Consider the following 24303-nt stretch of genomic DNA (forward strand, 5'->3'; position numbering starts at 1 on the left):
CAAAGTTTATTATTTATATTTTTCTTATTTAATTAGTTAGAATAAAATATTTTTAGATTTAATTCTTATTTAGATAATTAAGATAGGCTAATTTAGTTAATAGCTAATCATAAGTCCTCGTGGGTTCGACATCCGACTTTGAGTCACTTTATTACTTGACGACCGCGTATACTTGCGTGAGTGTGTTTGGTCGCAACAAGTAATGACGATCGCATGTTCAACAAATTTCTCTCCATGTTGAGTCAGGTTCAATTAAATATTCCATTAGTGGATGTACTTCGTGAAATTCCAAAGTACGCTAAGTACATAAAAGACATAGTGGCTCATAAGAGGAAATTGACTGAGTTCGAGACGGTTGCACTTACTGAGGAGTGCACATCAAGGGTCCAAAACAAGCTTCCCCAAAAGCTTAAGGACCCTGGCAGCTTCACTATTCCAGTACAAATCGGTAATATTAACGTGGGACGTGCTCTGTGTGATTTGGGTGCAAGCATAAATCTGATGCCGTTATCCTTGTTTAAGCAATTAGGTCTGGGAGCTCCGAGACCAACCACCGTGATGTTGCAATTAGCTGATAGGTCCATAGCCTACCCTGAAGGAGTGATTGAAGATGTGCTGCTGCAAATTGGAAAATTCATCTTCCCAGCTGACTTCATTATTCTAGACTTCGAGGCTGATGAACAAGTTCCAATCATATTGGGACGACCTCTCTTGGCTACTGGCGATGCAATAATTAAAGTGAGAGAAGGGAAAATGATTATGAGAGTGGACAATGAGGAGGCAGTCTTCAATGTCTACAAAGCAATCCAACTCCCCCGCCACTATGAGGAGCTCTCTATGATATCTGTGGTGGAGGTGGATGAGAAACTTCTTAACACGAGTGTATATCTAGGCGACTGTTTAGAAAAAGCAATCATGCTATTTGATAGCTTGGAGATGGATGATGAGGTTGAGGAGATAAAGGGAATCCTAGATACATCATGTGGTTACATGCAAGGAATAATCCCGTTTGAGCCCCTGAATAGGCCAAGTGGCCCCCCACCAAAGCCGTCAATTGAAAAAGCTCCAAATTTGGAACTTAAACCCCTACCCCCTCACCTTCAATATGCTTATTTGGGAAGTTCTGACACTTTACCTGTTATTATTTCTGCTCACTTGTCTAAATTACAGGAAGAAAAGCTATTAAGGGTGCTACGTGAGCACAAGCGAGCAATTGGGTGGACAATGTCTGACATTAAAGGCATTAGTCCAGCTTTCTGCATGCACAAAATCCTCATGGAGGACGGACACAAGCCGAGTGTAGAACACCAACGCCGACTAAATCCAATCATGAAAGAAGTGGTAAGGAAAGAAGTGATTAAGTGGCTTGATGCAGGTATTGTATTTCCAATCTCTGATAGTAAATGGGTAAGCCCCGTTCAATGTGTGCCGAAGAAAGGGGGGATAACCGTAGTAGTTAATGAAAATAATGACTTAATTCCGACAAGAACTGTAACTGGATGGAGAATTTGCATAGATTACAGAAAACTAAACAATGCCACCCGGAAAGACCACTTTCCCCTGCCTTTTATTGACCAAATGCTTGATAGATTAGCTGGCCAGGAATACTACTGTTTCCTGGACGGTTATTCGGGGTATAATCAGATTGCTATAGCCCCAGAAGACCAAGAGAAAACTACATTTACATGTCCTTATGGCACGTATGCGTTCAAGAGAATGCCCTTCGGTCTTTGTAATGCACCTGCGACTTTTCAAAGGTGTATGATGGCTATTTTCACTGACATGGTTGAAAGATATGTAGAAGTATTCATGGACGATTTTTCTGTGTTTGGATGTTCTTTTGATAGTTGTTTGATGAACCTTGATAAAGTGCTAGCTAGGTGTGAAGAGACGAACTTGGTGCTAAACTGGGAAAAGTGCCATTTCATGGTACGTGAAGGTATAGTTTTGGGGCACAAGGTTTCAAAAGATGGTCTACAGGTGGATAAAGCAAAGGTGGAGACGATCGAAAAATTGCCCCCGCCGACATCCATAAAAGGCATTCGCAGTTTCTTGGGTCATGCAGGTTTTTATCGTCGTTTCATTAAAGATTTTTCGAAAATTTCTTCCCCTTTGTGCAGGCTTCTAGAGAAAGACGTTACCTTCAAGTTTGATAATGCATGTCTGAAAGCATTTGAGGAGCTGAAGGGAAGATTGGTGACTGCACCAATTATCATTAGCCCTGATTGGGCACAACCATTTGAGTTGATGTGCGATGCAAGTGACATAGCAATTGGAGCGGTGTTGGGGCAAAGGAGGGATAAAATCTTTCACTCCATTTATTATGCAAGCAAAACTATGAATCCAGCTCAGATGAATTATACAGTGACTGAAAAGGAGTTGCTTGCAGTGGTGTGGGCGTTTGACAAGTTCAGATCCTATCTAGTGGGAACCAAAGTCATCGTCTACACAGATCATTCAGCTATCAGATACCTATTTGAAAAGAAAGACGCCAAGCCGAGGCTGATTCGTTGGGTCCTCCTCTTGCAAGAATTTGACTTAGAGATCCGAGATCGAAAAGGGACAGAAAATCAAGTGGCCGATCATTTATCCAGATTAGAGAGCCGGAACCATGTAGCTGAAGGAGGGTCAATTAAAGAAACATTTCCGGATGAGCAAATATTGGCAATCACCTCAGGTGAAGCCCCATGGTATGCAGATTATGTGAATTTTATCGCAAGTGGGGTAACGCCACTAGAGTGGACAGCTGACAATAGAAGAAGATTCCTACATGATGTAAGGTTCTACGTGTGGGATGAGCCATTCCTATATAGGCAGTGTGCAGATCAGTTGGTGAGAAGGTGTGTTCCTGAGGAAGAGATGAAGGCTATACTACATGACTGCCATGCGTCACCATATGGAGGTCATCACGGCGGGGATAGAACCGCCCAAAAAGTGCTACAATCAGGTTTTTATTGGCCAAAATTATTTAAGGATGCACATGCCTTCGTTAAAAATTGTGATAGATGCCAAAGAACTGGAACTATCACGAGGAAGCACGAGATGCCCTTGCAAAATATACTGGCGGTAGAACTTTTTGATGTTTGGGGGATTGATTTTATGGGACCATTCCCATATTCTAACGGACACAGATACATCTTGGTGGCGGTCGACTATGTTTCTAAGTGGGTAGAGGCCATAGCTCTTCCTACTAACGACGCAAAAGTTGTGGTAGGCTTTGTAAAGAAGCACATCTTCACACGTTTTGGGACCCCAAGAGTGTTGATAAGCGACGGGGGAACTCACTTTTGTAACAAACTGCTGAATAATATTCTTGCAAAATACGGAGTCAAGCACAAAGTTTCTACTGCCTATCATCCCCAAACGAGTGGTCAAGTAGAAGTTTCCAACAGAGAGGTCAAGCAGATTTTGGAAAAGACAGTAAGTATGAATAGAAAGGACTGGGCCGGGAAGCTGGATGACGCATTATGGGCATATCGCACTGCGTACAAGACCCCAATAGGCACTTCTCCGTACAGGTTGGTTTATGGGAAGGCCTGCCATCTGCCCGTCGAGCTTGAACACAAAGCTTATTGGGCGATTAAAAAGCTAAATATGGAGATGGACTTGGCCGGTGAAAAGAGATTGCTACAACTCGACGAGCTTGATGAGTTTCGATTGCATGCGTATGAAAATGCCAAATTGTATAAAGAGAAGACAAAAAGATGGCATGATAAGCATATCCAACATCGTGAGTTTGAACCAGGTCAACAAATTCTACTATTTAATTCAAGGCTAAAGCTTTTTCCAGGAAAGCTTAAATCTCGATGGGCGGGTCCGTTTGAAGTGGTTAGTGTGAAACCTCATGGTGCGATAGAATTGTGTGAAAAGGGGTCCAATACGACATTCTTGGTAAATGGCCAAAGAGTAAAACACTATTGGGGTGGTGACATTGCACGTCACAAGACCACAATGGACTTAGTGGAGGCATGAAGAACATGTTGCGTCGTACCGCGACGTTAAATCAGGCGCTTCTTGGGAGGCCACCCAAGTTAGTTAGTTTTTTTTTTTTTGTCTCCCTTCTTTTCGTAGGACATAGATTTTATTCAAGAAAACGAGGCGGATGCGTCGCGTCCCCCTCAGCAAAAAAAATTGACGGGCCAATTGCTCAAGGCAGTGAAGTCTGCCTATCGCGCCCGTATCGCGTCCGAAAATTTTTTGAAGGAAAACGAGGCGGATGCGTCGCGTCCCCCTCAGCAAAAAAATTGACGGGCCAATTGCTCAAGGCAGTGAAGTCTGCCTATCGCGCCCGTATCGCGTCCGAAAATTTTTGAAGGAAGACAAGGGGATGCGTCGCGTCAAAGCTCGCACGCACAGGTAAGTAATATATATTTTAACACATCTTAAGATAACCTATTCGAACAAAAAACGTTTCTTGCGACGCATCCACTCGTCTCGTTTTGGCGACGCCTACGAACGCAGAACAGAATTCTCTCATCGAAATTGTATCGCAATAAGATCAAACGCGACAGGTACGCATCATCCTCTTCGTTCTTCCGTTGGCTTCTCTCCAAATTCGTCTCTCCTCCCTCCTTCAATGGTAGCAACAAGTAGGTTTTGCAATTTCAAGATTTTTAGGGCTGTCGTTCTTGGTAGTTGTAATGGTTGAGAGATGATAAACTATAATTCCCTTCATCTCGTCCAACTTTGGGAGGGTAGTTGCACTGCTCAACTGATAGAATGAACTAGGCACACTTGTTGCATACCACATGTTCGACGAATTGTCCCTGAGAAAAATTTAGGCGTCGGTGAAGTCTGAGTAACCGAGCAACATTGGTGTATGCTTGAGAATAAGTGTGGGGTCGAGTGAGGGGCTATGTGAAATTGAGTTTTTGAAGAAAGTTATCACATACTTGCTGAAAGTCATGAGCTACAATTCCATGAAGAGTGAATGGCATGACTTTACAAATAAATTGAAGTCTGCAAGCTGTCGCAATTGCTTTCAGGCTGAACTTCGCTGTTTCATCTGCTAATTGTTGAATTCTTTGCATTGCAGGTACTTAGATTCGTAAAATGACAGCAGCGAGTAAACCATCCAAGCAACAAGACAAAGATGGTAACAAACAACCGCCCAAAAAGCCTACCGGAAGGGCAGCGGGCGGTCCAAATCCACAGAAAAAGAGGAAGCGGACGGAGAAGGAAATGGAACTGCTGCCTAGGCAGTTAAGTGATGATTCAGAGCAAGAGGAGGAGGAAACATTGGTCCGGAGGACAGTGAAGAAGGGTATTACACCAAGCAAAGGAATAGAGATACGAGAGCCTGTGACATACCAAAGAAAAGCTTCGAGAATGAGTGCTCCAACTGATAAAGGGAAGGAGAAGATTACTACAGAATCTGAATCCGATTCCGATTCGGACAATGACCACCTACAGATCAACATGAGTGATGAAGACGAAGGTGAACCCATAGACCGAGTTGATTGGGAGAAATACTTTGTTAATGAGAAGGCATTCCGAGCCTATAAGAAGATATTGGTTTCAAAGAAGTACATTCCGGAAAAGCCGATAAACATCGGACCACTTAAGACAAAGTACTCAGAGTTTCTCCAGTCAATTCGAGAGGTGCAAAAATGGGGACCCATTCTGAAAGGTCATGGCAAAGCCAACCTCACCATTGTTAGAGAGCTCTACGCCAATTGGCGTCACGCACGGGGAAACATTGTGCGAGTAAGAGGGATAGATATTAATGTGTCAGCTGAAGCTCTGAATAACTTCTTAAGGGTGCCACACACACTCACTGACAGGTTTGACGCCATATGCAAAACACCAGATTATGCACACATTAAGTCTGTCCTATGCCCTACCAGGAAGGATGCAGAATGGAAGCATGGGAGTATGGAGTACCACTCTATAGCAAAGGAATTCATGAGTGCGTTAGCACGTGTGGCTCTAAATTTCATTTGTAACCGACTGCTGCCATGCCAACATAAAACTGATGTCCCTCGTTACCGCGCACTCGTATTATATGCTTTATTAGAGGGGATACCACTCAACTTCGGAGCCATCATGCATGATCAAATGCAGCGAACCAGGATGAATTACAAGTGGAGGCTGTTCTTTGCTAATACCCTAACGGCTTTTTTAACAGAGAGGGGAGTACTATGGGACAAGGAGAATGATGACATTGAGGCTAAAGCTCCAGGACCATATGATGTCACTCATGTTCTAGAGCCGAACAAGGGAAGGTCTTCTAAGCTCACCGTCCAACAATTATTTGAGCATATGCAAGCAGATATGCAAGAGAACAGGGCTGAGCTGATAGCGACTCGTGTCGAGTTGAGTGCCACCAGGGATGAGTTGAGACAGACTCGTGCGGATCTAAGCCGAGTTCAGACCGAGCAGGCCACGATGATGAAGGAGATATCATTACTCCTCAGAGCTCTGGTTCAATGTGCAGGTACAGACATCTCCCAGCTGATTGCATCATCCACTGCCGGACCATCCACTCCTGTTCCTCCCATAGTCACCGAGGCTCCACTCAACAGGCCTATTGAGGTCGCTGTAACACCTGATACAGAATCAGCACCAGTTGTTGATGATAGGAATGCTATGGATGCAGATGCTCCTCCACCTTGACTTCAGGGAGTCCTTCTCACCCTACTTTACCTTGTTTGTGTGCGTTGGGGACAACGCACAATCCTAAGTGTGGGGTGGGGGTGATTTATGTTTGATGTATGGATGAATGTACTAATATATTCACTGGATTAATGGCATAAAATAGCAGTAAATTCATCTATATGGAGTAACTATCAGTTTATCTATCAGTTTATCATTATTCAAAAAAAAAATAAATAAATAAATAAATAAAAAATAAAAAAATAAAAAAAAATATATATATATATATATATATATATATATATATATATTGTATCTTTTTAGGTAGTAATAATCCCCTGTGGTTTTTCTTTGTGCCTCGGTTCTTTTCCATGGGATGTAGTTTGAACCGGGTAGTTTTTTTCTTTCCGAGTAGATTAGGAATTTAGGGAATAAAAGGAGGAAGAATGATGAACCTAGGTGACCTTGACTTGGTTGATACTGGCATATTTAAGCGTTTACATATGTAATATCTTCCCTTCTCACTCTGAAATTATTGATGATGCCTTGTTAAAACGGATAGCATGTTTTGTTGCAGCCTATTTCTCATTTTTCTTGACTTGTGTTCACTTTGCGTTTAATGCTTAATATCTCGTTGCTCCGTGAATACTTGCATTGTTTGAGAGTCGGAATGTGACCGTCCTTAGTGAGTCATGTGCCATGTGTGGTGAGGTTTTTTGTGTAGTCCATGTAGTGTACTTGTGTCTAGAACTTGCCCGGTATGTGAGTTGAAGCGAAATTTTAGGTGATGCTCGGTTTGAAAAATGATTTTAGGCTTTCTTTGATCTTTTTGAGCTTATTGCTTATCACAAATAAAATCTATCCCTAGTTAAACCTTTTGAGCCTGTAGACCTTTTATTTGGTACCCACATTACAAGCCTATACCCTTTTTATTCTTAATTGACATTGTTTTGATCCTTTTACCTCTTAAAGCACTTTAATTGTTAGATGAGCGCTAAAAGAAGTAAGAAGGGACTAAGTGTGGGGTGACTTTTGAGTGGAACCAATGAAAGAAAGAAGGGTGCACTTATTTTGTAAAATAATACGCCACTAGCGAAAAAAAAAAAAAAAAGAAAGAAAAATATAGAGGAATAAATTGTTGTCTTATTCTTGCTAGTGGGTATGAATTAAAGTAGTGCTTAAAGAAAGAGGAAATATTGTTGGGGTGATATTATTTGTGAAATTGAAGTGGTGTTGAAGAATTTGCGCTTAAGTTATTTGATGATGTGTTAAAGTGCTTAGGAAGTTGAGTCACTATTCCTTAAATATATCCTACCCGTCCCTTAGCCCACATTACAACCATGAAAAAGTCCTAATTGATTTTAGATCGAGCGAGCTTACATTAGTAGAGATTTACATTAAGGGCAAGCCTATGGTACCAACTGCATGCATGCGACTTCTTTTGTGAGAGTGAGCGATTTTCTTTGTGAGCATGAGATTCGAATGTGTGGATTGATTTTACTCTCTTTGCTTTTGTTGTGAGGGCACATGGTTTCACGAGGGATAGGTAACGTTATTAGACTTCTCTATGATGTTGGTTGTTCAAGCCATGAGTGCATTGTGACATTGAGTCGGTTTTTGAGGTTAGGATTGTTGTGAGCATGTTGTCTTTGTTCGAATATGTTTAAAGAAGGGCATAAGAAAAGGGAAGTGTGTTGATGCATAGTCTAGAGCCTAATTGTAGCAAATAACCATGGTCATAGATGTAGTGTGCTTTGAATGATAAGAGCTTAATTTTATTTTGTTTACTATAGTGATGGTTTGTTCGAGGACGAACAAAGGTTTAAGTGTGGGGTAGTGATGTTTGGCATATTTCGATATGTGTTAATGTTACTTTACCCATGCTTTAACCACTTTTTGATGTTATTTAATCTTTAAAACACCCAACATGGTGTAATTATTGGTTTGATGACTAATTAAGTTATGTGTGACGATTTAAGGTGTTCGGAGTGCAAAATATGAAGAAAAGGTGGTTTAGCCAGAGGAAGAAGGGTTGGATGCGTCGCATCCAACCTAGGAAAACATCATCCTGCATGCAACCTTAGCAGTGAAGTTGGGCCATAGCGTCCGCCATCGCGTGCGAAACTGGGAAGTAGAAGAGAAGGCTGGATGCGTCGCGTCCACCATCGCGTGCAAAGCTGAGAAATAGAGGACAAGGTGGATGCGTCGCATCCACCTTCGCAGAAGAAAAATTGAAATGGAGGACAAGGTGGATGCGTCGCATCCACCTTAGCATCAATCCCTGAAGCCGAATTGGACTAGGAATAGGAGAGCTTTGGTCCACGACTTTTGTACGCAATATATAAGCCAAAAACGCCTCCTTTAGGTTATCTAACATATTGGGAAGGGGAAAAAGCCACGACAAAGCTGTGGAGGCCGGAATTCATCAAGTTTCATCTTTCTCCCACCAAACTTAGTAATTTTTATGTTTCTTTATATGATTTGTTGTTTGGCTACCATGTCTATGTGGAGCTAAACTTCACGTTCTAGGGTTGTGGTTCTTTCATGAATATTGTTATTCGGATATTGATTTTGACTTCTTGATTTATCATATTAGTTTATTTATTCAATCTTGCACTTAATTATTTAATTGCTTGATCACCAATTGAATATTATCTACGAATCTAGAATTGAACTCGAAAGTGGGAATTCTATATTGCATATAGGATTGAGTAGGGCAAGTTCTTGAACTCGGGCATCGGGGAACGGATTCGTGGTTAGGATAGACATATACCTAATTGCCTTGCTTGGTTGATTTACAGGAATTATAAATGCGTTCTTGTTGATTCTAACTCCATAGACATATAGGCGTTAGGTTAGCTTGAATAGGCGAGTAAGAACTCGACAGATTCTTATGAGCAATATTAACCCTGTCAACCAATAAGCTAGATAAATTAGTCGGTCAATTCAATTGAAGAATACAATAGGATTGTTAGATAGACCATAACCCTAGATCGTTTTCATTACATTGATATCATTAAAATCTGCTCTTCCTCTGTTCAAAGTTTATTATTTATATTTTTCTTATTTAATTAGTTAGAATAAAATATTTTTAGATTTAATTCTTATTTAGATAATTAAGATAGGCTAATTTAGTTAATAGCTAATCATAAGTCCTCGTGGGTTCGACATCCGACTTTGAGTCACTTTATTACTTGACGACCGCGTATACTTGCGTGAGTGTGTTTGGTCGCAACAATATCCCTCTAATCAAACAATATCAAGTCACCTACGATTTGATGTAAACAAACTATAAAACCAATCATTAGGTTTTGGAAAATAATTACATGTGTGAGAGGGATGATTGTAACGACCCGGTCGGTTATTTTGAGAGCATTTGCCTCGAACCCCTATCTATTGCTCCTTTTATTTCATTCTGTGGTTACGTGACTTGCCGGGAGGTTTGGTTTTTGGTTTCGGAGTGAAATGGGACATATAATCCCTAAAATAGAAGTTTAAGTCGTAGGAATTGACCGTAGTTTGATTTGTATGAATACGACTCCGGAATGGAGTTTCGATGGTCCCAATAGTTCCGTAGGGTAATTTTGGTCTTAGGAGCATGTCCGGATGTCGATTTGGAGGTCCGTAGGTCATCTCGGCGTTAATTGGCGAAAGTTTAAAAGTTGGATGACTTTTGGAGAGTTTGATCAGGAGTGAACTTTTTGATATCGTGGTCGGATTCCGATTTCGGAAGTTGGAGTAGGTCCATAATGTCAATTGTGACTTATGTGCACAAATTGAGGTCAATCGGACTTGATTTGATAGGTTTCGGCATCGGATGTAGAAGTTCTAAAGTTCATTAGGCTTGAATCGATGCGCAATTCGTGTTTTTATCATTGTTTAATGTGATTATTTGGCCTCGAGTAGGTCTGTTATGTGTTTTAGATCTTGCTGGTATATTCGGACGGGGTCCCGAGGGCCTCGCATGTGATTCAGATTGAATCCAGAATAATATTGGACTTGTGGGAAAGCTGAAGCATTGTTGTATCTGGTGCAATCGCACTTGCGCACTTTGGGCCGCAGAAGCGGCCATCGAGCCGCAGAATCGGTTTGTGGCCTGCCCAGTTGGAACCGCATATGCGATCAGAGTTTCGCAGAAGCAGACTCGCAGATGCGATTGGGGAAGCGCAGAAGAGGAAAGGCCAGGAAGGCCTGGCGATCGCAAAGGCGGACTTAGTCCGCAGGAGCGCGTGCGCAGAAGCACTCCTATGTCGAAGAAGCGGAAGTGCATATGCGGTTGTCCCTTCACAGAAGCGCAAGCGCAGGTGCGCTTAGGGTGCCGCAGAGGCGAGTTTTCATGGGCCTAGTGATGGCCGCACTTGCGATGGAAATTCCGCAGGTGTGAAGCCGCAGATACGTCTAAGGCCTCGCAGAAGCGGTTTAACTGGACAGAAAAGGGCTAAGTTTGAGAGTTTGATTTCATTCTCCATTTTTGGACCTAGAGAGCTTGGATTGAGGCAAAATTTTGAGGGATTTTCAGAGAAAATATTTGGGTAAGGATTCTCGATTTGTTTTTGATTAATTTCCACTAATCTATCATTAATTTCTTTATTTAATTAAGGATTTAGGTTGAAAAATTAGGGAAAAGGTGGAAAAATCCTTAGGCCGAATTTCGAGGATTCGATCGAGATTTTGTTTCGAATTTGAGTAATTTTGGTATGGGTGAATTCGATATCGAATGGGTGTTCGGATTTTATAATTTTGATCGGGTTCCGAGACGTGGCCCGGGTCGACTTTTTGGGGCGACTTTTCAATTCTTTGCTAAAGTCGTAGATTTATTATTTAAATTAGTTTCTTATAGTTATATTTATAGTATGTAATTATTTTGGCTAGATTCGAGCCGATCGGAGTTGGAAAATCGAGGCAAAGGTCTTCTTATTGATTGATTGAGTGAGGTTTGAGGTAAGTGACTTGTCTAACCTTGTGTGGAAAAATTTTCCTTATGTTTTGGTACTGTTATGGTGAATTGCAATACGTGAAGGCCGTGCGTACTCGGGCTAAATATTGAAAATCCGGTTTTTGCTAAATAGTTCCTTTTATTTCCCTAATTGAGTTACTCTAGCACGTGTAGTCGTCATGTTTAGCCTAATGTCACGTGTCTACGTGTCTTATCTCTTACTTGCAATTTGTGCAACATGCTTAGTTGAATTACCTGCTTCCTTAATTTTGTATTCAGTCTTTAACTATTTTGAATCGCATTTTTTTTTTGTTTATTATTGATGATGAGGTTGAGTTTCAGCTTTATATTCAGTTATTCCGCAAATGGTTAGGCTTACCTAGTTTTAAAGATTAGGTGCCGTCATAATATCATACGGGGAAATTGGGGTCGTGACAATGATATGCTACAAGAATGTTCAAAGGCACCGACAAAACCGCGTCAAATTTACAATGAAGAAACTTCTTTGCTATGAGTGATTAAGTCAACAAATAAGAATTTTCTAATTTCAAACTAGTACATGTGGCTATGCATCTTAATATACAAGAAGGTTTTCATGCGGAAGAGGAGGTGTCAGATGCAGGGTGCCAATTGAACCCATAAGAAATTAATTGCCAGTTACAACGTTTACGATCTCTCTACAATTAAAATTCAGAGATTAACAGAATAAAACTCAGTAATTATAGTTCAATATAGATATATATATATCCTTCAATTAACATGAAGTATCAAGAGCAGAATCAAAATTGACCAAAACCTTCATGATATTCTTTTCGGAAAATATACGGTGAATTCTCCTGGATGAGCATCTTTACAGGAAGGAACATCAAGTTCTAATAAAAAAAATATTAGTAGAAAATAACGTTTTCTCCTAAAGCACATCAATAGCTCACTCCTGTTCATAAACTGATAAGATATCATTGTTGTAAATCTGATTAAGAATAATATTTTCAAAGTCAAGAGCTGCATAACCTGGAATACCATATACACCAAAGTTTTTATGTCCCAAAATGATGATAATTGACACTACAAGCAAATATAAAGGCATTGTCAGAAAAGTAAAATAGGACTAACATGCTTTCACATTAAAAATAATATTACTATGTAGGTTGGGATCACCTTTCAAGAAGTCGACAATAAATTTGCATCGAGAAAATAATCGAGATCGAAAGATATTTCAACAATCGTAGTATTTGATTTCAAATAATATGACTGTACAATCTCTATGAATCATTTGATTCTTCTTTCCAATAGTAAATAAATCCAAGGGCCTTTGATCTTGATTTGGAATATGTAGGTGTTGCCACGAATGATGATCTTGAATTCAACTAGCACGAACTTTGATTTGAACTCACACTCTTTAAATCTTGATTTGTTCTTCGTTCTTGAGCTTGAACTTGATTTATTCTTCGTTATTGAGCTTGAACTTGATTGCTTGAACTTGAACTTGTGGAGGAATTTTCAGCATTTGATCCACGAGCTCTTTCTTGCTTCTTGTTATAACTTCTAATTATCTTTTCTGGGTTATGAAGACCCCTATTTATAGTTGTGGGAGGGAAGAGTTATGATAAGAACAATCAAATTGAAGTGTGACAAGGCCGCATTTGATTGGCCAGAACATATCACTTGCACACGTGGCGTGGTTTTATTGGCCTTTTAATGTGACTTGGCATACCTTGTCATTTTGACACGTGGCATAATCCTATTGACTCTTCCATTTGACTTGGCGTACTACATCATTTGACACGTGGCACCAAATTGGGCCTCTAGGAAGATGACATCTTGGGCCTAATGAATTGGGCTCATTACTTGTGGCCCAATTAAATGGGCTAGCCCAATGGATTAAGACTTATCTATTTAAACTCTCAATGTGACTCGACTATCTGAGAGATTACTCTCAATGTGACTCGATTATCGGAGAGATTACTCTCAATGTGGCTCGACTATTGGAGAAACTACTTTCAAAACGACCCGACTATCGGAGAGATTACTCTCAAGGTGGCCCGACTATCGGAGAGATTACTCTCAATGTGGCTCGACTATCGGAGAGATTACTCTCAAAATGGCCCGACTATCAGAGAGATTACTCTCGAGGTATGAAGGGATGGATACTCATCCCTGGCCAAAACAATCGGAGGCCATTTCAGATGGACAAATCCTCAAACATCATATGGGAGGACAAATCCAAGGGACTTAAGGTGCAAAAAGGCTTACATGTCCACCTTAAGATTGGAAAGTTATAGTTTCTTTTAAGGACAAAACCCACGAAGAAGCCAACTTAAGGTAAAGGGACTTAAATGTCTACCTTAAGATTGGAAAATTAGAAAGTTTCAACTCGAACACTTGGTGAACTTTGAAGATTTGGCGGACTTCGCAGACTTTAACTTGAAGAGTGGTGGACTTTTAAACATCAACTTGAAAAATTAGAAGGCTTGGAGACTTCAACTTGAAGATTTGGAGGATTTAAATAATTCAACTTGAAGACCGGCAGACTTGGAGACTTGGAAGGCTTAAATATTTCAACTTGAAGAGCGGCGAACTTGAAGACTTCAACAGAAGACCGATGGACTTGAAGATTTCAACTTGGAGACTTGGAGGATTTAAATGTTTCAACTTGAAAAGCGGCGAACTTGAAGACCGGAGGACTTAAAGATTTGGTGAACATGAAGACATAGTGAATCTCCGGACTTCAATGCAAATACTTAGTATCCTCCTAAAAGACTAAAATCATTCCATTGAAGATACCAATTTACTACAGAGGCTTGCCCCCTTTAAATCAAATGGGATCCAAAGGTTAACAGAAGAATGGTATCTCAGCTTGATTTTCAAGTGCTGATTGAATGGATTACATTCCATCGTACTTCATTTGGACAACGATTGTGGGATTATGTATCTTTTGAACTTATGCGACTGAATTCAGAATGAAACTCTAAGCTGCCTACGTACTTCGGTGAAGAGGATCAAGTCATACCGTAGTTCAGAATGGGTGATTTTTTATTTTTTTATTTTTTATTTATTTTTTATGTCCTAAATTTTGCCTAAGCCACCTTTTTCGAGGTTTTCAACCTAGCGGACTTTTTTTCTTTTTTTTTTGGAGGGACCGTACACAGTTTAGACTCGTGCAGGCCAGGAGTGTAGGAACATGCAGTTTAGGCTCATGCGTCAAGGAGCGTTGAAACTTCAAGGATAATACTTCTTCAAAAACTTGCCATTGATAGGGACGATTCTTATGCCGTCTACATCAACCAGCTTGTAAGCCCCACTTGAGTAAGCTTCTTGTACGGCTTATGGCCTATCCCATTTTGAAATTAACTTTCCTACAGGTTTATGGGAGGTAATAATGGGTCTTTGTACGACAAGGACTTGATCTCCTACTTGAAAGGATCTTGGGTGAACTCTTTTATTGAAGGCGCGAGACAATCGAGCTTGATAACATTCAAGACTTTGTTGAGCTTCCAACCTCTTCTCATCAAGAGCCTCCAACTCTGCTAATCGAATTCTAGCATTTTCTTCATCAGTGATCCCTTCTTGAATAGCTAATCGTAACGAAGGTATTTGACGCTCGAGTGGCAAGACGGCTTCGACTCCATAAACAAGTGCATAAGGGGTCGCTTGTGTTGGTGTGCGGTGAGTTGTCCTATATGCCCACTGTGCTTCTTCCATACGGTCATGCCAATCTCGTTTGGATTTGGAGATGACTTTTTTTAACAAGTTGCATAGAGTCTTGTTGAATACCTCGGCTAGACCATTGGCGGCAGCATTGTACATAGAAGAGTTATGTTGCTTGAAGCCAAAGAGATCACAAATCTTGTTCATCAATCTATTGTCAAATGTCTTTCCATTATCTGTTATTATGCAACTAGGAACACCAAAGCGATAGATTATGTTTACTCAGATGAAACTTGTAATATTTTCCTTCTTTACTTCCTTAAGAGCCACAGCTTCAGCCCATTTTGAGAAGTAGTCAGTTGCAGCCATGATGTATAGGTGCCCACTAGAGGACTTTGGCAGTAGTCCAACAACATCCAATCTCCAAGCGTCAAACGTCCAGGATGCAACAGTTAAGTGCAACACTTCAGGAGGCTGATGAATAAAATTCGCATAGAATTGGCAAGACTTGCATCTTCGAGCGTAGTCCAAGCAATATTTTACCATCATTGGCGAATAATATCCCATCCTTTTTATATGAAAGTGGAGCTTTGGTCCAGACTGGTGTGACTCACATACACTAGAATGTGCTTCTTGCAAAGCTTAGAGTGCTTCATCTTCCCCTAAGCATCGCAAGAGTACTCCCTCGAATGACCTTCTATATAGAGTATCTTTGTAGTAAAGGAAGCGAGGTGCACGACGATGGATTTTAGTCCTTCTCCTCAGATTTTCTGAAAGTATCCCATAGCTTAAGTAGTCGATGATGGGCTGTCTCCATTCTTCCTTCTCAGCTTCAGAAATGACCACAAGATGCTCGAGTTCATTTTCTTCACTTTCACCCTCATTTGGTGGCGGCACTACCCATTTTTGGCAGATAGTAACTTGCGCTTGATTAGGTAGGGTTAGCGATGAAGCTAGGGCACTAAAGCATCATCCTTCTTGTTTTCTTTTCTAAGCACATGTTGAATAATCACATCACCAATCCATCCCATCAATTTCTTAGCATAATTATGATAAGGGCGTAGTTCAGGTTTCTTGACCTCGTAACTACCTAAAAGTTGATTGACCACTAACTGGGAGTCACTATAGACTTGCAATTGCAATTGCTTCATATCAACAGCCATTTCAAGCCCAAGTATTAATGCTTGATACTCAGCAACATTGTTGGAACAAATTTGTGTCAACGTAAAAGAGTAGGGCTGAACTTCGCCTTGAGAGGTGACAAATACTACGCCAGCACCAGCTCCTTCGCGATGTGCGGAACCATCAAAGTACATCTTCCATGGAGGTTGAACTTTAACGACCATTGCGTCCTTATCGGGTAGTTCGTCAATTAGCTCCCAGTCATCGGGTATCGGATGATCTGCCAAGAAGTCTGCCAATGCTTGTCCTTTTATAGCCTTTTGAGGGATGTACAAAATCTCAAATTGTTGAAATTGGAGGTACCATCTCGCTTGTCGATCACTAAGAACAGGTTTTGACATCACGAACTTGATGGAATTTGCTTTAGAAACAAGACGAACAACATAAGCTTGGAAGTAGTGCTTCAACATTTGAATTGAGAAGACTAGCGCCAAACACAACTTTTCAATTGGCGAATAATTCAGCTCGTTTGGTGTCATCATCCTGCTCAAGTAGTAAAGAGAGTTTTCTTTTCCCCCTCACTATTTTCTTGGGCCAAAAGTTCTCCAACAGACCTTTCTTGTGCTGAAATATATAGTATCAATGGCTTTCCAGGTATAGGGGCTGCCAAAACTGGTGTAACACCCCGGAATTTTTTTTTGAAGTACTTAAGTATAAAGCCCGGGAAAAGTTTTGCAAAGAAAATAATGTTTCATGGTGCCGGACTAAGCTTACGTGTTTGAGGATTGTAGAAATTCTTCGCGGCGAGCTTGCTCGCCGCAGCTCGGATTTTTTGGGTTGAACAATGCACAGAAAAGTAAAGGAAACTTTTTGGCAGAAAAGTGCGTTTATGCGGTCCATTATGCGACCGCATAATGGCCGCAGAAGTGAGAATGAGAGGGCCATTCTGGAAGCAGCTATGCGGTCGACTATGCGACCGCATAACTGTTATGCGGTGCATTATGCGACCGCATAACTGTTATGCGGACCGCATAGTGACCGCATACACACACAAATTTTTGATCATTTTTGTCAGCAATTATGCGACCGATATGCGGTCTGCATATCCATTATACGGTCGCATATGCGACCGTAGAACCGTTCCGGAGCTCCATTTTTGGTTTATTAAAACCCGACCCTACTTCATTAAATACACGCAAAGGGTCATTTTTGAGCAAATATTCTGATGTTTTAGAGAGAAGGGGGAGTGTTTTAGAGAGAGAGAGAGAGAGAGAAAACCCTAGGCTAATTATTCATCAAGTCTTGCTCAAATCTTGGAAGATTAACAAGGAAAACCCACAAGTTCTTCATCTAAGAGGTAAGGTTCCATACCCTAGTTTTCAATTTCGAATTTGGGTAGAAGATGATTGATTAGGAGTATGATTCTTGGGTATGAGAATATTATCTATACATGCATGTACCAAAAAGATTTGTGGGAAGATTGTTGAGCTTAAATAAGTAAGGATTGGGTTGTGTAGTGAAGGAAATCTTGTAAAAGAACCTTGTGGTTAAATTTGCATACCTAGTGTTTGATAAAATGCTCAAAAGAGCTTAGAGCATGAATATCTTCCTAATTGTTGTTAAATTTTGTTATGTCTCAAAATAGATTGGGATTGCTAGAATTTCTGAAATATTATAATAATTTAAGGAAAGCTCAATTGAGGTATGTTGGCTAAACTTTCTCTCTTAGAATAGATATCCATAATGTTTCTGTAAGATCAAGTATGATTGGCTCAAGATCCCTAACTTTTATATTCCGGGTTATTCCTTATAAACTTGTTTATTCCGAATGAGCCTTATGTCGAAAGATAGATGTTCAAAGTATGGTTTGCATATTGAAATGTTGTGGCTTTGAGTCATGTTTTAGATGAGAACTAGTACGCTAATTGTGTGAAAAAATCTCAATATTCTTAAGATTCGAAATTGCTCATATGTGTACCTAAAGTCTGGATTGAAAATGTATTATTGTTGATAACCTATAAAGGTGGTTGAAAATAAAATAAGTGAATTGGGATATAAAGTGTGGCCAATGTGCAAGAGTGAAAGTTATACTTGTGGCCAATGGTGCCAATAAAATGAAATAATGTGAGAAAGGTTATGAAATGAGCCTCGACTCAAATGTTTTAAAATGACTTCGAAAATAGAATTGCCTAAAATCTTTCGTACTCAAGTCATGCCATAAGTGGCTATTTTAACAAATACTATGCTTTGTGAGTATTTCCAATGTGTTTTGCGTTCTTACATATTCGTGAGTGGAAATTGTGTATTATCCTTTTGGGGGGAAAGTATTTGAAGAATAAATGATATGTTACTTGTTGATGATTTTAACTTGCGCATCAATTACCAATTATATTACTCCATTTCTCGGAAAGAAATCTATTGTGCTTAAATTGTTCATTTCTAATGAACTTAAAATTGTGATTTCTGGAATATTATATGTATGTTGATATTTATGATAATGATACATGAGAGGGAAAAAATAAAAGTGTGAAATATCAAATATGGCCATCGTGCCTTGAATAAAGAATCTTGTGAATGGCCAAAAGAGCCAAGAAAATATTGTCGTTGTGAATGACTAAAAATACTAGTGGAGATTTATACAATGTGAAAGACGATGAGGTAAATATATTTACACCTATGTTATTTTTGTGAATTAGGATGAGATTGATGTGATAAAATTATTCCTCTTAATTGAAATTGAGATTTTGGTTGATGTCTTCAAATAAGACAGCCTAGCCGATCGGGTCGTGATCGGACTCCGTGCTAAACTTACGGTGGTATTGGTAATGATAGTAATTATGGCTGATGTCTCTAATGATATGGCCTAGCCGGTCGGGTCGTGATCGGATTCCGTACTAAATTTACGGTGGTATTGATATTGACAATAATTATGGTCGATTCTCTAATGAGATAGCCTAGCCGATCGGGTCGTGATCGGACTCCGTACTAAATTTACGGTGGTATTGATATTGACAGTAATTGTGATTGATTCTCTAATGAGATAGCCTAGCCGATCGGGTCGTGATCGGACTCCGTGCTAAAAGTACGGTGGCATTGGTATTGTGAACACTGGTATTGTGAACATTGGTATTGTGAACACTGGTATTGTGAACATTGGTATTGTGAACACTGGTATTGTGAACATTGGTATTGTGAACACCGGTATTGTGAACATTGGTATTGTGAAAAATGGTATATCGGTGCTAATGTATCTCCCAACCAAAAATTATATATGAAGTCCGTATTTTGAAAATTATTATGTTTTAACTGAACATTTGGATATTGTTTATTGTGACTTGTTGTTTCTATGTGTTGCCTTTTCTTATATGGGCATTCTATTTTGAAAAAGGATTTTTAGCTATACATACTAGTGCTATTCGACAGTACTAACGTCTCTTTGGCCGGGGGCGCTGCATCTTTAATGGATGCAAGTGGTTCTACAGCAAGTGTCATTGATCAGTGATAGCAGTACACTCTTTTCAGTTGATTTGGTGAGCCCCACTTTATTTCGAGGTCAGGTATTTGTTTCTCATGTACTGTGTTTTGAGGTATAGCCGGGGCCTTGTTGCCGGTATTTCCATATTACTCTTCTATTATACTTAGAGGCTCCGTAGACAGGTTGTGGGTTGTGGTTGATAGTAGGAACTGAACTAGATATGTTGCTGTTTGGAAATCATATTTTTCATTAATTCTATAAGCTCGTAATATTTTTGAAATTATGAAGGAAGCTGCTAATGGGAATGAAAAAGGAAGTTGTTAATGAAATCTTTTCAGTGTTTGATTAATGGAGTACATCTCCTATTATTTCATGAATGAGTTTGGGTAGAATAAAATCTAACAGGCTTGCTCAGTCGGGTTTACTCGGTTGAGTACCGGTCGCGCTCCCCGAGTTTGGGGCGTGACAACTGGAGGCTTCATCAAGTAAGTTTTGATGTTTTCAAAGGCATTACTACAAGCTTGGTCCCACTTAAAAGGAATGCCTTTCTTCATGAGGCGACTAAATGGTTGGCACCTCCCAGCTAGATTTGAGATGAATCTCCTAAGGTATGCTAGCTTTCCTTGCAGACTTTTCAATTCATGAATATCGCGAGGCTCGGGCATCTTCAAAATGGCATCCACTTTGGCTCGATCAATCTCGATCCCTCGATGTTGGACAATGAAACCAAGGAACTTTCCATAAGTAATTCCAAAGGCACATTTCAATGGATTCATCCTAAGTTGGTACCTCTGGAGCAACTCAAACACCATTCTCAAGTCTTTCAAGTGGTCGCTCTTCTCCCTTGATTTTACCACCAAATCGTCAACATAGCATTCGACATTCTTGTGGAGAAGATCATCAAAAATACTCTACATAGCCCTTTGGCTAGTAGCATCGGCATTCTTCAAGCCAAAAGGCATTACCTTATAGCAATAAATACCCTTGGGGGTACGGAATGTAGTAAGCTTTTCATCTTTTGGTGCCATTCGAATTTGGTTATATCCCGATGAACCATCCATAAATGACATTGCCTCGTACCCAATAGTAGCATCGATCATCAGCTCTGGAATAGGAAGCGGGAATTCATCTTTGGGGCATGCATTGTTGAGATCTCTGAAGTCAACGCACACCCGAATCTGGCCATTCTTCTTACGTACAGGGACAATACTTGAGACCCATGTTGGGTATTTAACTTCGCGAATAAAGCCAGCTTCAATGAGTTTGTTAACCTCACTTTCGATCAAGGTTACCAAGTCCGTCCTAAAGCGCCTTTGGGCTTGCTTAACAGGACGAGCGCCATTCTTGGCTGCAAGGTGATGAACTGCTACTTTAGAGTCCAAGCCAGGCATCTCTTTGTAACTCCAAGCAAATACATCCTTCAACTCCTTGAGTAACTCGATATAAGTGCTTTCTTCAGTAATTGCTAGTAAAGCACGTAGGTATGTGGGCCTAGGTTCTTCATCTGTGCCAAGGTTCACTTCTTTTAAGGCATCAATCGTTTCCTTCACCCCTTCTTCAAGTTCCAGGGGAGCATCTTTCACATCTTCATCTTCTTGAGGGTCCCCATCATTGAAGGATATGTGATAACACGGTGAAACATTCTCCAATTTCTCGTCATTCTCCATTAGAGATGAAACACCATGCTCGCCTTGTGCAGTGACATGATATGAAGAACCCACACTTTCTTTGTCTTCATCACGTTCTTTAGTGTAGACCACAGTGTATGGCTTCACCTTTAGTACCTCATCACACTAAACCAAGACTTTTGTTTGTCGCCTCATTCAAGAAGGAACCAGACTTTGGAAATCCTTAAATATCTTCTGAATTTTAGGCAAAGCGGGTGTTCTTGTATTTCGATAATTTCTCCGGAACTTATTCCCTTTCTTTAATGAACCCAATCTCTCAAACAAAAGTCTTCGCAGTTGATTCTCCAAGTCGATCAAAGACAGAAGGCTTGTTAGAAACGGCAGACTCATCTTCTACAGTGATATAATTGCTGCTCGCCCTTCTTATGGAGATGCGCACTGGTGACAGTTGCTTATATCCCAAACCTTCACCTGGTTGCCTCGTTGCAGCTTCTGATTGGAGCTTCCCTAACTTTGATGGCTCATTGGGATTGTATCCAGCTTTTTCAAATAGCATGTAGGCGTTAGGATCAAAACCTTCATTTGTTCGCTTTGTACGGAGTGCCCCATTCTGCAAACGATTTTGGGCCACAAACCCTGCAAGTGGCTTTGAGGACAACTTTACTGCCTCAATTCGTTTTACCGGAAGGGTTAACTCCTTCAGCATATTAGTTTGGAGATTAGATGATTCACCTTCATCTTTCTTCCTTTTAGGGACATATTAGAGCGCAAGAGTTACTTTCCTGCCATAAGACACAATATCCCCTTTATAAAGTTTATTCGAGTTAGGTTGTACCTCCTCAGTAACAGCTTTCGCTTTATCAGCAGTCACCTCAGCTCTTTTAGTTGTGGGCTCGTCATTCTTGCTTTTCATGACATCATCAGCTTTTAGATCCTTCACAATGCGGTTCTTCAAGTAGAACTTTGCATCGGCGAAGTATGACTCAGCCTCGGTGAATGGCTCATCATCAGCAACTATCTTTTTCTCGACTTCACCCTCATAGTATTTTAAACATTGATGGTAGGTAGATAGATAGAACTACTTTATTCTCATGTATCCAAGGCCTTCCAAGCAATACGTTGTATGAAGTCTTTGCATCGATCACATGCAGCCATGCACTTGATTGCATATCTTCGATGGTGATTCCCAACCTGATTGCACCTATGGCTCTTTTCCCCCTTAGTTGAATCATTGGATCATCACACGACTTTCCAAGAGTTCGTTTATGGGGATACCAAGTTCTTTCATAGTGCGAATTGGCAAGATGTTCACTGAGGATCCTCTATCAACCAAAATTTAGTTTACCCTTTCATCACGCATATAGCCAACCAGGTACAACGGGCAGTTATGAAGAGTGTCACCTAGTAGAAGATCGTCATTTGTGAATGTAACTTTTTCTTCACACGTGTTAACTTCTTGAGAAATAGACTCGATGAGCTTTTTGAAGATGGTGCCAACGGTAGTTCATCACTCCTTTCTTCCCCTTTATTAGCATTGCAACAAGAGGCCTCAATATCGTCACGGGAAATCTTCATGTGAAACCAACATGGCAAGAAATCCTCCAAGGTCACTGGATGTCGTGGCTTTTGAGGGTGGCGCACCTACACTTTTTCTTTCTTCAAACGCCTAACTGAATTCTGTTTCACTGGTATTTTTACCATCATCTTCCTTGTTGGTTGTTCTATTGATTCTTTTCGTGGGCTCCTTTTGTGGCGCCTACGACGAGTCACCAACGTCCAACCTTCATCATCATCAGGTTGATCAACTTCAACTTTGTTGTTCTCCAGTAATCCTTAATTTTTACTTTCTTTAAAACCACATAATTCATCCGGATTGAATGAGCCAAAGGTGATAGAGACTTGGTTTCTTGCTTTCTCATCTTCAATCACAATATTCTTTTCACGAGCCAAGTCCATAACTTTGTCCTTGAAGACAAAGCACTTCTCTAGAGGGTGGCTCACAAGTCGATGGTATTTGCAGTAATTTGGGTCATTCGTTTTACCAGCTTCATTTGGCCGCTTCATCTCCAGAAGCTCAATGAGATTTAACTCGAGGAGTTCTTCAAAAATTGCTGGCACATCAGAATCCATAAATGGGTACTCCTTCTCTTACATTTCTTTTAGAGTCAACTTTCCACTTGGTTTATCTTGAAAAGAAGTGGATTTCGTACTCTGCTTCTTGCTCGCCTTCGTTGTGAACTTCACAGGTGGTGTGTTGACATTCATAGCTTCTTTATTTTCAGATTTGGGTGCAAACTTGCTCCATTTCCCGACTTCTTGCTTGTCGTTCCCTTTGCGAGGCTCATAGATAGGCAGCCTTTCATTTCTAGCGGAGGCCATACTTAACTCCATGTCATGGACATAAGTCGCAAGTTCTTCAATTGTGCTAGGCTTGATACCTTGCAAGATATAGCGGAGTCCCCAATTTATGCCTTTGATGCACATCTCAATGCCAGAAGCTTCACTAAGCCTGTCTTTGCAATTGAGGCTTGCATTCCTCAAATGATTGATAAAGTTGATAACTGGTTCACCCTTCCGTTGACGAGTATTTGTAAGTTCCACCATGCTCACAATGCGCCTTGTGCTATAAAAGCGATTGAGGAACTCTTGCTCTAGTTGATCCCAGCTATTAATAGATCCCGCCTCGAGTCTGTATACCAGTCAAAAATATTTCCTTTTAGTGAGCGGACGAACTGCTTGACGAGGTAATCTCCATAAGTCCTAGCATTCTTGCATGTCTCAACGAAGTGTGCCACATGTTGCTTTGGGTTACCTTTTCCATCAAACTGTTGAAACTTTGGAGGTTGATAGCCAGCAGGCATCTTCAACATATTGATCCTTGCAGTATATGGCTTTGCGTA

General features: G+C 40.4%; 3 protein-coding genes across 3 annotated transcripts; 1 reads left to right on the plus strand and 2 right to left on the minus strand.

The window, feature by feature from the left end:
- The first annotated feature begins 3123 nt into the window (after positions 1-3123).
- LOC138893319 (uncharacterized) lies at positions 3124-6784 on the plus strand. Its single transcript, XM_070177384.1, has 2 exons — positions 3124-4511; positions 5036-6784. The coding sequence occupies exon 2, from the start codon at positions 5053-5055 to the stop codon at positions 6613-6615; it is 1563 nt and encodes a 520-aa protein (XP_070033485.1). The 5' UTR covers positions 3124-4511; positions 5036-5052; the 3' UTR covers positions 6616-6784.
- Positions 6785-12458: 5674 nt separating this feature from the next.
- Positions 12459-15724, minus strand: LOC138894064 (uncharacterized). Its single transcript, XM_070178738.1, has 3 exons — positions 15472-15724; positions 15316-15414; positions 12459-12595 (listed from the first exon to the last, which is right to left on the minus strand). The coding sequence occupies exons 1-3, from the start codon at positions 15722-15724 to the stop codon at positions 12459-12461; spliced, it is 489 nt and encodes a 162-aa protein (XP_070034839.1).
- A 407-nt stretch (positions 15725-16131) lies between these two features.
- LOC104096955 (uncharacterized) lies at positions 16132-16839 on the minus strand. The gene has a single exon (XM_009603413.2). The coding sequence runs from the start codon at positions 16837-16839 to the stop codon at positions 16132-16134; it is 708 nt and encodes a 235-aa protein (XP_009601708.2).
- Between the last annotated feature and the right edge of the window lie 7464 nt (positions 16840-24303).

The sequence above is a fragment of the Nicotiana tomentosiformis genome, chromosome 6 (genome assembly GCF_000390325.3).
Source record: "Nicotiana tomentosiformis chromosome 6, ASM39032v3, whole genome shotgun sequence".
Lineage (NCBI taxonomy): Eukaryota > Viridiplantae > Streptophyta > Magnoliopsida > Solanales > Solanaceae > Nicotiana > Nicotiana tomentosiformis.

What these genes read in the sequence shown, in the direction of transcription:
- LOC104096955 (XM_009603413.2), bottom strand. Translation starts at nt 16,839, where the DNA reads ATGACACCAAACGAGCTGAATTATTCGCCAATTGAAAAGTTGTGTTTG.
- LOC138894064 (XM_070178738.1), bottom strand. Translation starts at nt 15,724, where the DNA reads ATGGTAAAATATTGCTTGGACTACGCTCGAAGATGCAAGTCTTGCCAA. An exon ending in AAAGAAGGAAAATATTACAA is followed by an intron (nt 15,415 to 15,471) that starts GTTTCATCTGAG and finishes GCATAATAACAG; the next exon opens with ATAATGGAAAGACATTTGAC. An exon ending in GTACAATGCTGCCGCCAATG is followed by an intron (nt 12,596 to 15,315) that starts GTCTAGCCGAGG and finishes ATTTGCTTGTAG; the next exon opens with TGTCAATTATCATCATTTTG.
- LOC138893319 (XM_070177384.1), top strand. Translation starts at nt 5,053, where the DNA reads ATGACAGCAGCGAGTAAACCATCCAAGCAACAAGACAAAGATGGTAAC.